Below are 13,365 nucleotides of genomic sequence, written 5' to 3'. Positions count from 1 at the left end.
TAATTATTTGGAACAATTCACCTAGAGACCTTTAAGCAATCCAGAATGAATTTTAATTCATCTCATAAACAAAGAAAATGGGAGAAAAATGTGAAGTCACTTACCCTATCCCCTGGTTTAACAGACACAGCCACTACTGATCCTGGCATGGGAGAGCGGAGGATGCTACTGGTGTCTTCAGGAACCTTCTCTGGCATGTGCTTGCTCAAGGACGCTGCCAGTTTACTCAGCACACGCAACTTAAACTAAACATATGAAAAACAGAGAAATGGGTGCACAGATATCTCAGTGAATTAAATACAGAAAATGATGATGATATAAACAACCAAAAGACAAACACACACACAAACACATTTCTCTACATTCTGTTTTTCTTTAAGATTACATTTTTTTAGCAGCATGAAGTCTAGTGCACATTGTATCTTATTCAGGCCAAAATCAATGATAACTCAATAATAGCCCAGTGTGCTCATTTAAATCATTTCGCATTAGTCTTGAAAGACTGCACATACAAAAAAAAAAAAGTTGTGGAACATTACTTGTTTGCGGTCCTTTTGGATACTTTTAGGTGGATGGAAATGCTGCAGAGCATACCCATGTATATTTAATTTACTTGCTACTAACGGTCTCAAACTAATTTTGAAATTTCATAAACTTTGTCATTTTTTTGTGTAATATGTATCAGACATGGTCAAGTCACCTTTATTTATACAGTGGTGATTGAATGTTTGTGAACCCTTTAGAATTTTCTATATTTCTGCAAAAGATATGACCTTGTTAGATATTCACAAAAATCCTAAAAGTAGACAAAGAGAACCCAATCGAGACAAAAATATATACTTTGTAAATTATTTATCAAATAATATCCAGTATTACATATCTGTGAGTGAACTCTTGCTTTCAGTATCTGGTGTGACCCCCTTGTGTGACCCCCTTGTGCCACAACTAAACGTTTCCGGTAACTGCTGCTCAGTCCTGATTTGGAGGACTTGGAGGAATGTTAGCCCATTCCTCAGTATAGAACAGCTTCAACTCTGGGATGTTGGTGGGTTTCCTCACATTAACTGCTTGCTTCAAGTCTTTCTGCAACATTTAAATTGGATTAAGGTCTGGACAATGACTTGGCCATTCCAAAACATTAACCTTTTTTCTTCTTTAACCATTCTTTGGTAGAACGACTTGTGTGCTTGGGCTCTTTGTCTTGTTGTATGACCCACTTTCTCTTGAGCTTCAGTTCACACACAGATGTCGTGACATTTTCCTTTATAATTCGCTGCTATAATTCAGAATTCATTGTTCCATCAATGATGGCAATTCATCCTATCCCAGATGCAGCAAAACAAGCTCAAACCATGATACTACCACCACATTTCACAGTTCTTATGCTGGAATGCAGTGTTATATTTCTCCAAACTTAATGCTTCTCATTTAAACCAAAATGTTCTATTTTTGTCTCATCCGTCCACAAAACTTTTTCCAATAGCCATCTGGCTTGTCCACATGATCTTTAGCAAACTGCAGATGGGCAGCAATGTTCTTTTTGGAGAGTAGTGGCTTTCGCCTTGCAACTCTGCCATCCACACCATGGATGTTCAGTGTTCTCCTGATGGTGGAACAATATCAGCAAATGTGAGAGAGACCTTTAGTTGCTTGGGAGACCTCGCGGACTATTACACTTCTTGCTTTTGGACTGATCTTTGTTGGTCGACCGCTCCTGGGTAGGGCAGCAATTGTCTTGAATTTCCTCCATTTGTACACAATCTGTTCGTGGATTTTTGGAGTCCAAACTCTTTAGAGATTGTTTTATAACCTTTTCCAGTCAGATGAGCAACAACAACTCTAAGGTCCTCAGAAATCTCCTTTAAGGTCCTCAGAAATCTCCTTTGTCCACGCCATGATATACTTTCACAAACGTGTTGTGAAGTTCAGACTTTGCTAGATCCCTGTTCTTTAAATGAAACAGGGCACAAACTGACACGTGATTGTCATTCCATTGATTAATTAATTTCGCCTTCAAATTAACTATCCTAGAGCTTCACATACTTTTGCCACTCACAGATATGTAATTCTGGATAATTTTTATGAATATATTTTTGTTTGATTGGGTTCTCTGTCTTCTTTTAGGACTTTTGTGAATATCTGATGATGTTTTGGGTCATATTTTTGCAGAAATATAAAAAATTCTAAAGGGTTCACACACATTCGAGCACCACTGTATAGTGCTTTTTACAACGCAGATTGTTTCAAAGCAGTTTCACAGTGATAACAGGAAAATTAAAGGACAGAGATTGATTTGGCTTTACAGCAGCTCTAGGAAAGCGTTATTATCAAGCTAAAGTAAGTTTTTGATTGAATCGCTTCGGCTGTAAAAATAAAAATCGTTAATTATTAACTTAGGGGCCACTTAAATGACACCTTTTTAACTGAAAACAGAAGACTTTCAATGCGGTCTTACCGTTCACTTACTTGTTTAGTCTATAGGTATGCACGTTTGAATGTGTATTATTCATGTGGTGCTGTGCCATCAGCCAATCACATACTTCCAGGGGGATCCAGTGAAAGTGCCAATGAGATAAATGAGAATGTTAACTGATGGCTTTCTCTGTGTATTTCAGACCTACTTATAACAACATATGGTCAGTGCACAACTAGGCTAGGCTCTCCTGATCTCCCATGATATTCTCCTAAGCTTCCCATCTCCTCCTTTAGATGGCAGCACAAATCTGTTTCCAAACACACGCTGGGCAGCTAACAGTTTATTTTTCTTTGTGTGTCTCAGACAGATGAAAGGCTCTGTCAGTGCCCAGTCTAATTCAATTAACAGAAGCCTGGCCCTCCACACTGCTCAATGAATGAAAAGCAGTTTTGTCAATTTAATGATTACCAACGTAAACACACACAAACATTCTGTCTCTCTCTCACACAGTAGCAGCAGTATGCCAAGAGCATCAGCCCCCCTGCTCTCCATACAGACACTAATGGTGAGCCATTAGCTCATAACAGCCTGCAGAGCAAATGAAGAGCTAATTAATACAGTCACATAAAGAACAGGCCACTGACACTGCAGGATGGAGAGATGAGAGGGAGCTGAGATGGATATTTGAGTACAATGGGGGGGGTCATAACTCCAGGGCCATTTTCAGAGCAACAACTACAGAACTCAAAACCTTAGCAAATGCTTTATTTATAAGTGTCAGTAAAAACAAATATACCCTCCGGTTTCATTAAGGTATTTATATCTGACAAAATTATTTGGCAAAAAATAGGCAAACTACAGCATGCCAAAAAATGCATAGAAAAACAAAAAGCTCACAGGAAAAAGCATACATTGGCTACAACTTTTATAATAATAAAAGTTATTAATATTTTGTTGGTTCTCATGTGTTCACACTCTCCTTATATGACAGCCTGGCCAAAAATTATGTTTGCACAATTTGTCATATTTCATTGCGTAAAACAAAAAACAAAAACACTGACTCCAAGCACAATTACGCAATGTGCTTACAAAATCTTTAACAAATTTTAATAATATTTGGATAAAGGGTGAAGATGTCAATTTTCATAGACCGGATATTACTTTTGTCCATAAATGACCGTGATTTTAACGGTAAAAGACTGTAAAAATGCTACGGTGATAAACAGTTAATTGGTGAATAACTGTAATAGATCTAACAGTACATTTAATGTAATTTTACATTATGTTTATTGCATTTTTAAAATTTCATGTGTGTTACCATGATGGTGTTTAGTGTTTGTGTGAATGACACTGTGTGAAGCTTCTATATATTAGTATTGTCCTTCTCAGCTTGTGGAAAAGCTGCTTGTGATGAACTTTGATTCATCATGTGACTCTCATCACCACTGTGATTGGTGGTTGTCAGTGTATTACAAAGGTACAAAACAGATATTAGTACTTAAATAGGTTGGTAAATTAACATTATATCAGTTAATGAAATATGTGTTTTTTACCATAAATTTAATGGAATTTTTTATACAGTGTGTAAAATAAACAGTTATGAACCGTAATTATTACAATATAAAACTTTAAATTATACGGTTTTGAAATGTAAAATAGTGCTGTCCCGTAAAACCTAAAACGTTGCTACCGTATTTTTTTTTTTACAGTAAACTGTATATACATGTGCAATAGAATATACATATATATTATATATTTATAGTATATAGTATATACATAATATAGTATATACATAGTGCAATCAGAATAGAGTATTCTGACAGATTATGATAATAATATATAATAATAATATATGATAATAATAATAATAATATACACATATAATATATGTTATATATTATAATCTATATATCATACTTTCTAGTTTTTAAAAAACTTATTTTTAATGTTTTGACTGTTGTCTGTCCTCAACAAAAGACTAGTTTCGTATTACTAGTTCTTTACAAGTTTCTCACCCTTATTGGTGCTTCCTCACCAGTGTGTCATTGTGAAGACCCCGCTATATATTTGTGATGATGTCATTTCTGTGCTATATTTAACAAAAAGGAAAAGGTGGCTCACTCATTAATCATGGGATAGCTCTCTGAAGGGAATATGTCTGCTTTCCAGGAATTCAACAAAGGAAGCCTTACATCATTCAGCTAAACTCAGGTCACACACGGTAATGAAGGGTGATGATTCTGTGACCGGGGTCAACTCACTAAATCTCTTCGCAACAAGATGAAGTCACAACTGAAACTTTTAGATGTTACAGCATGTGCTTATGAGAAGTCCTACAACGTAGACGGGTACTAAAACTAAATCTTAAAAAAATATAAAAATACAGACTGGGACCACTACCGCTACTTTTCCATTATGTATTATTCCAAATTACACTACTATGCAGGTAGGGGTCAGTAAGATGTCTCTTATGCATAATTAAGCCTACAATTATTACACAAAAAAAGCAAAAATGATAATACTGTGAAATATTACAATTTAAAATAACTGTCTGGATTTATTTTAAAACGTAATTTATTTCTGTGATGGTAAAGCTGAATTTTCTTAGGCCATTACTCCAGTCTTCAGTGTCACATGATCCTTCAGAAATCATTCTAATAGGCATTTTTTTTTATCTGTAATCTGTGATCTGAGCCTTATTTCCAGCAGTCATTAACTCAGTCAACTAATAAAACAATGTTACATAATCCTTAAGAAATCCATATAATGTGCTGATTTGGTACTCAAGAAACCTCTTTATTGTTAGCACAGTTAAAAATAGTTGCGCTGTGTAATGAAGTGTGAAGACAGCAATACAGTGTCTTTTTTCAGTTTCTGAAGCACTTGCATTTCTTGCAAGTCACTGTACACTTGTGAATCAAAAATTAAAAATGGCCAAAAGAAAGATTTTGGTAACACTTTACAATAAGGTTCATTAGTTAACTACATTAGTTAACATGAACTAATAATTAACTGCACTTATACAGCATTTATTAATCTTTGGTAATGTTAATTTCAACATTTACTAATACATTATTAAAATCTTGTTAACATTAGTTAATGCACTGTGAACTAACATGAACAAACAACAAACAACTGTATTTTCATTAACATTAACAAAGATTAGTAAATACAGTAACAAATGTATTGCTCATGGTTAGTTCATGTTAGTTAATACATTAACTCATGTTTAACTAATGAACCTTATTGTAAAGTGTTACCAAGATTTCTTTAGAAACCAATCAGTCTATTGATCTTTTGAGAAATGAAGGTTATTCCAAGCACAACACCAGTTTCATCTACAACAGTAAAGAGAAGACTTTGGCCTTTTAGTTTGCCGCAGAAAACATGGGATGAAACTTCTCTTGAATATTTTAATAAATCGACTGCCAGAATGCAGAAGGTCTGCATAGCTGTCACTGCTGCACATAGAGGCTTTCTACACACTAAAGAAATGTAAAAAGAACTGTCACAAAATCTTGCTCTGTTCTAGAGCGAGGGGTTGTGGTTGATATTAACCCATAAAACATGCAAGTATGTGTCAAAAATCTACTAGAAACATTAAACCATCCAGGTACCATAGACAATTTTCAACTCACCAATATTTGGGACGCACTAATCCTAATCTCACATGCCATTTAGGATGTACAATCAACAGTCTGTAAGATCAACAAGTTTTGATTTTTTTTTTTTTTTTTTTTAAAGGATAAAGGCCTGCGACTAATTCTAGGACTCACTAATGACTTTTCAACCATGAAGTAGGTTAGTGCAGTGTTCCCCAACCCTGTTCTTGGAGGCACACCAAAAGTACACATTTTGTACCGACCCATTCATTTCAGGTCCTGGGCTGTGTCTGAAATCACCCTCTATACCCTTTAATAGGGCACAATTTGAGGGGACAGCCATTTGTAGTGGTGTCCAAAACCATAGTGGACGATATTGAGTGCACTCACTCAATTCCGCAATGCACCGCAATAACGAGTGTACAACAGATGCGCACTCAACGGCTAGAGAATACCCTATAATGCACTGTGAGAGTCGCGTGCCGAATGAATTCCTGCATCTTGCCAGAAGATGGCGCCCCCAGCACCCGTTCCGTCTCCATTCATCCATCCATTTTCCAAACCACACTGGTCCAATGTGGCTACAGTGTAATATTATACAGGTATAACTTCATTTTTAAGTGATTATTAAAATGATTAATATAGGTTTATACATAGTTTCCAAGACAAAGTTCAAGATAAATATTTTCTACTGGAGCTGCCAGTTTGCTAAGTTTCAAATGATTATTAAACAGCAAGCACAAACTATGCAAAAGCGGCAGCCCTTCCAGCGCACTCAGTGTCTGAATTCACTCACTCGTTTTCATTCACTCCTTTAAGTGGACTATATTAGTGGGGTAATGTAGGGAAAAAGTGAATGAGGGGCGATTTCGAACACAGCATTGGAGTCTCTTCTAACAGGCAAAGCTGAATCAGGTGGGTTTGATTAGGAATAGTTTGAAACTGTAGTGTTGGTGTGCCTCCAGGAACAGGGTTGGGAAACACTAGGTTAGTGAAGGCAGTTTGAGGTGCTCTACTAATGGTCTCACAAAATTTCTAAGCGCGATTACTGAGAACAAACATCTATATTACTTTTCTGACAGGAGGAAACCCTAAAAACTTTTAAACTCTGGTTTCTGCTGGACCTGACAGCGAAACAGACAAGCACTGATGACCACAGCCCCACTGACCTGTTAACATAGAATGAACGGAAGGCATCCCATAATAGCCTTGACCCCATGGAAACTTTGAAACAAATCCCCTCAGAAGGACTTTGAAGCAGAGACCCCCCATAAAGCGCACGCGTGTGCAGTCTGGAAGCCGGCATTTCCTCTTCTTTTACAGAGTTACTGTGTTTTTAACCCTGTTTGTTTGTTTAAGCGTGCAGAACGTTGATGCTGATTGTTTGGGTGGCTTTGGGTAAACAAAGACAGGACGGCTTGGTTTGATTTGTAGTTGGGTTGAGACACCTGTGCGCTGCTCTGACCACACAGAGACTCTGTGCGTTTGTGTGTGTGAATGTTTGGCAGATCGACTGGAGTGTAAAGACAGGATACATGCCCCAGTGAGTGACATAATATAGCATATATCACCCAGCATGAGGTACCCAGAAAAACATCACAGTGCGCTCATGAACGCACACAAACAAACAAGGCACCATCACACCAAGAACAATAAATATAATGATAACAATAACTATATTGGCGCTCACACCAATGGATGATAATGTTCTGTTTATTTGCTTTAAATGCTCAAGCTTTTTAAAGTCAGGTGGATTCTGATTGGGTTGCAACTTTTTTTTTTTTTTTTATCACTCAAGGAGCTGGAAAATGTTCTAAAACAATATTGTTCCTCTGTGTAGTTATTGTTATTGCTGTGGTGTGGACTTCCCTATTCTCATAGAATTAGAATGATTATTAGAACTGTATAGTTACTATTATATTTATCATCCTTGGTATGCACAGCCTTTAAGTTTAATGCCATATACACTTCAGTCATTATCGTACAGTTCAAAAAGCAGCTATTGAACGGTTCACATAAGAAAAACTTGAGGATGAACTACAGACAGATAACGAACACAGAAACATCTAAGACCAAGACCAAAACCTTCCATGACAACATTCATATTAGCAGTGGTTCTCAACTGATGGGTCACACACCAAAAATGTATTTATTCTAACAGGAATATATATTTATTCTAAAAACAATACTAAATACTTATAAAATGCAATCGATCATATAATCACGAATGGCTAGGATAAAAAAATAAATGCTTATTAACTTTAAAAAGAGTATTTTGTTCAATATTGCCCTTTTTTGTCATCCATTGTTGTTCAATCAAACTGTGCAGTATTTTGGCACAAATTTATCTGTCACTTGGTAGAAAGCTAATTAGGCAGAACACATGCTGACATGCTCATCCTTAATTAGAATCCTCATCCTTCACTAAAAAAATGAATAAAAGTATGCAAGATAAAAGAAAATATGACCATCACTAAGTTAAATGCAAGTTCATTTACAGCGAGGATAAACATTTGTGCTTGTGGAAAATTAGTAGCTTAATAATACATAAATAATAATTCATTCCAATGTTGGAATTTAAGAACATTTTGATTAACACAGTAGCATTAAATATGCTACTGTGCTGGGTCATCACGTTATCTCGAATATTTAATCTGGGTTTTGAAGTAAAACCAGTTGAGAACCACTGACATACAGTTGATATTGGTACATGTCACTATGAGGTGCTTGTTTAAAGACTTACTGAAGTGCCCAGATACTGCAGGGTGATCTCCCCAGCCGCTGTCCGCAAGAGGCACTGCAATTAGAGAAGAAACAGTGAGACCTGTTAGTGTCTTTGAATGTATATTGTGGTGTGCTTATACTACAGCGATGGTGAATTCTTCATTCTGACTGGCTGACATGTTAGTGTCTAATAAATTCATTTTCTAAAAATACACAGCTGGTTTGCTGACCTCATTACAGTTGCATAAAGGTGGTGTACACAAAAAAGGGGTATGGGGTGAAAAACAGACAAGTAATCATGGTATAAATAAGGGACAAATGTACACTGAACTAGTCATTAAAAATTGTGAAAAATCGTTCACTCTAAACTAAATTCTGATCGGATGAGTTGTAGAACGCAGATAAAAATACTCATCATCACACAATCTATATTAATAAAATTACTACATAGTGTTAAATAAAGAAGAACTGTTTATTGATTATTAATATTAATACATTTAAAAATGCTATAATTTTGCAGCCATTTTGCAATAATGACTAAATTATCACACATATCGCATGTATAACTACCTAACTAAATAATTAACTAAATTACATATTGATTTCATTTGAAGAAATAGATCATGCAGTGATAAGAGTGACAACTGCTTGGAGGATGGGATGCAGGTCAATTTATAGTTTAGCCATCTTTATAACAAAAAAAAAAAAAAAAATCAGAATACAGTTGACCGATCAGAATCAAATATTCCAAAGAGCCATGTAATAAGTTGAATAATTGACTCTGGACCAATGGTGAGGCCAGAAATCTCCAAGTGTTTGTGAAATAGGGTGAACCTCTTTTTAGTGCCTCTACCCAATGATATTATTTATTATTATATCAATGTGGGTTTTTTCCCCAAGAACAATTCCAGTTAGGGTGACAACCTCAAACTTGAAAAAATTAATTAATACTGAATATATATATATATATATAAAAAAAAAAAAAAATTTTGAATTTTTTAATTTTATATAACAAAGACATACTGAGACAAAAAAGAAAAAAAATGCATGAAATACCATGTATGTATTTTTTGTAACATTACTCAGAATGAATCAGGTTTTCCAAGGCTCACTGGGGTCTCTTTAGGAAGAACCGATTCACTAGAACAGAGGTCTTGAACCCTGCTCCTGCGACCCACTGTCCTGCAAAGTTTATTTCCAACCTGCTTCAGCACACCTGCCTGTGAGTTTCAAGAGATCCTGAAGAGCTTGATAAGCTGGTTCAGGTGTGTTTGATTAGGGTTGGAGCTTAACTCTGCAGAACAGTCGGTCCCCAAGAACAGGGTTGAAGACCCTACAAATGAAAGAGAAACAGCCATTTAGTATGAGTCAGACTTTTCAAAGCTACATATGAGAGGATTGGATTGATATTGGGTTGAAAAATATCCATATTGTTATTAGACTGAACACTAAAGCATTTACATCCGTGGTGTAAATTACCACCTCAAGTGTGCATTACTTTTCAATAATTCATCATAACTTTTCAATAACAGACCAGAACCAATTATTGTATGTTTGTGAACCTGGAGAGTCCTGTGTTTGCCATTGATGGTGATGGGCAGCAGTGCTGAGGCCAAGTTCCATTCTCCAGACACTTCAACCTTCTCTCCATCTATCTCCACCTAAACCAACAAACAAACACATGGTCAGAGGTGTAAAGAGTACCTGAAAACCATACTCGAGTAAAAGTACAGATACCATACATCGAAAATGACTTAATTACAATTTACAAGTGACCAATTCTAATACGAACTCTTAGAGTATCTGATTTTAACAGTCCCTAAGAATTTTACTCGCACTTAATGTAGTCTTAAAGATGCTCTAGCCCTCAACACCTAAGAAACATGCCAGTGAAACACTAGAAACAATTGATTTGTAAGATGAGAAATCATGTTTATTTTCTAAAATCAAAATAAAACTGAACACCTCAATATTGCAATAAATCAAGGTCGACCTCATCACCGGCTGCACTCATGACCTTATCTTCTAAATCAAACACCTGCGATTCAGCAACTACCTGCTATTGCACTCGCATTCATGTAAAGTGGCCTTGTTGACAAGTTTGGGTGAGATAAGGCAAAACGCGCAAGAAGATGATGGTGATATTTATAGCAGAAATAAACTGCTGCAGAAAAAGTTAGGTGTCATGCAAAATGTAATGTATAACTGCATTACTCATCACAAATGTTTTGAAGTACATTTGAAGTACATTTATTTGTTCAAAAATGTAGTCAAGGAGAGAGTAAAAGTTGCTAATATCTTTGATACTCAGTACAACTACAAAGTAGCCAAAAAGATACTTAAGTACAGTAACTTATTACATTTACTCAAATACTTTGCACCACTGCACATGGTAGGAGTTTGACATAAGACAACAAATGTCCATGTTATAAGTGAGTTACTATGCGTGACAGAGGAACAAGACTGAGCTGATCTGTGTGAAAGAAACAGCGAGACAAAGAAATCAAATGTAAGTTTCTGAACTCATGTAAGGTCATTCAGTAGTTTCTGCTCTCAAATCCACCTGATGCCTGTTAGGGGAGGTGGGGGGTTTCATGTTAGTCTTTTCTTTAAACTAGTGTCTCTGGTCAAACTGATTACCCTCAGCCCTCAAACACTTGTCTAAACAACAGTTCTGAATAATCAGTTACATTCCCAAAGCATGCTGGGACACTGGAACCTCCAGGGCCATCTGTGGAGCAGGGGGTCCAGTTTGATGTGCAGTTGTGGGAGAGAAACACACATCCAGCCCTCAGCTGTAAGAGCAGAGAGAGAGGGGTCCACGGAGATCAGGTGAGGCCCCTGAACCCCCGAGGCTCCTTTTATCCCTCACTGAAGGGCCACAGGTGTCTAAACAGACAGTTAGTGAGTGACGTCTTAGGGAAAGTGTGAGAGCTGCCACTCCATGAGGGTCTTTCAGTAACAGAAGAGGAGGACACACAGATCCTAAAGTGATTTAGACTCAAGAGTCGAGGGATTGATTTCAATGCAAATACCACCATAGAGGACATTGTGTTAGACATTAGTGAAGAAGCAGGAGCGCTCACTGGAAGTACTATAACAGAAGAAGAGAATAGGCCTTCTCACAGAAATCAACTGGATAGGCAGGCTGGAGTTATGATTTAATGAGGACAATTTTTTTTGCTGGAATTGTGTGGAATCTCTCATTTTTGCTTATGGGAACCACAGAAGTTTTAGTTAGTTCACCCCAAAAAATGTCTGTCATTAATTACTCACCCTCATGTCGTTCCACACCCGTAAGATATTTTTGATGAAATCCGAGTTTTTTTTTAATCTCCCATAGAAAGCAATGAAATTACCACATTCAAGGTACAGAGAAGTAGTAAAGACATTGTTAAAATAGTCAATGTGACTACAGTGGTTTAACCTTAATGTTATGAATCGATAAAAATGTTGTTTTTGAGCACAAAAAAAAACGACTTTATTCAACAATTTCCTCTCTACCCTGTCAGTCTCCTACACAGATGACTCAGTGCAGCGCTTCAGTGTTTACGTCCGAACGCCGGCTCAGTATTGGCCGACGCTGTTTACGTGGGCATCACGATGCATGCGTGTGATGCTGACGCAGGAGCCGGCCAATACAGAGTCAGCGTTCTGACGTAAAATATGGAAGCACGGCAACGTGCCTTCAACGTAAACTGTGTAGAATGACAGGGTAGAGAGGAAATTGTAAAAAAGTTATTTTTGTTTTGTTTTTGCGCACAAAAAGTATTCTCGTCGCTTCATAACATTAAGTTTAAACCACTGTAGTCATGTTGACTATTTAACGATGTCTTTAGTACTTCTCTGGATCTTGAATGTGGTAATTTTGTTGCTTGCTATGGGAGATTCTTCTTGGATTTCATCAAAAATATCTTAATTTGTATTCTGAAGATGAACAAAGGTCTTATGGGTTTGAAATGACATGAGGGTGAGTAATTAATGACAGAAATTTCATTTTTGGGTGAACAAACTTTAAGTCAACCACCTGAGCCATTTATACCACAAGCAATTTATGTGTGTGTGTGTGCATATATATATATATATATATATATATATCCCACATGAGCACCACAACTCAATGTGTCAAGCATATATGCACCACAGTTAGATAAACTGGAAGATAAACTGAGATCTGACACGAGATGTAATTTTTTTGAACATTTTCACTCACCGTATAGTTGTTTCCAGACCGTGATACACCCAGCATGTGAACACCTTTATCAAGTTCAACACACAACTCCCAAACTCTGCTCTCTGCAGGAACACTGGACACCCTGGAACACACACACACAGAATGTTTATCATCTGTCATACCAGGCGTAACAAATACACTTACTTTTTCCTCTCACAAATCCCTCACTGTAATCATTTTCAACTATAAAGTTTCTCTCCTCTACAAATGAATTGAAAAACACAACACGCACACACAGACACACTCAAACCACCTGGTCACTGGCTGTTTGACTGACAGCTCCTCTGCTAGGAGACCTAAAGTAAATGTATTAGGAGGAATGTAGTGTTTTTCCACTGTGGTGGGCTACATTCACTACAAAGAGAAAGCCCACCCCCCACCAATAACTT

General features: G+C 36.7%; 1 protein-coding gene across 1 annotated transcript in view; it reads right to left on the bottom strand.

The window, feature by feature from the left end:
* Positions 1-13,365, bottom strand: part of pcca (propionyl-CoA carboxylase subunit alpha) — a 54,751-nt gene that overhangs the window by 5,582 nt on the left and 35,804 nt on the right. Inside the window, exons 18-21 of the mRNA XM_051887791.1 lie at positions 12,956-13,058; positions 10,305-10,403; positions 8,762-8,815; positions 105-245 (exon numbers count right to left, since the gene is read on the bottom strand). Coding sequence (XP_051743751.1) covers positions 105-245; positions 8,762-8,815; positions 10,305-10,403; positions 12,956-13,058 — 397 coding nt within the window. The remainder of the gene's footprint in view (positions 1-104; positions 246-8,761; positions 8,816-10,304; positions 10,404-12,955; positions 13,059-13,365) is intronic.

The sequence above is a fragment of the Ctenopharyngodon idella genome, chromosome 1, assembly GCF_019924925.1.
Source record: "Ctenopharyngodon idella isolate HZGC_01 chromosome 1, HZGC01, whole genome shotgun sequence".
Classification (NCBI taxonomy): domain Eukaryota; kingdom Metazoa; phylum Chordata; class Actinopteri; order Cypriniformes; family Xenocyprididae; genus Ctenopharyngodon; species Ctenopharyngodon idella.
Note: the sequence above shows the minus strand (reverse complement) of the source record. Positions and strands in the feature narration are given on the sequence as shown.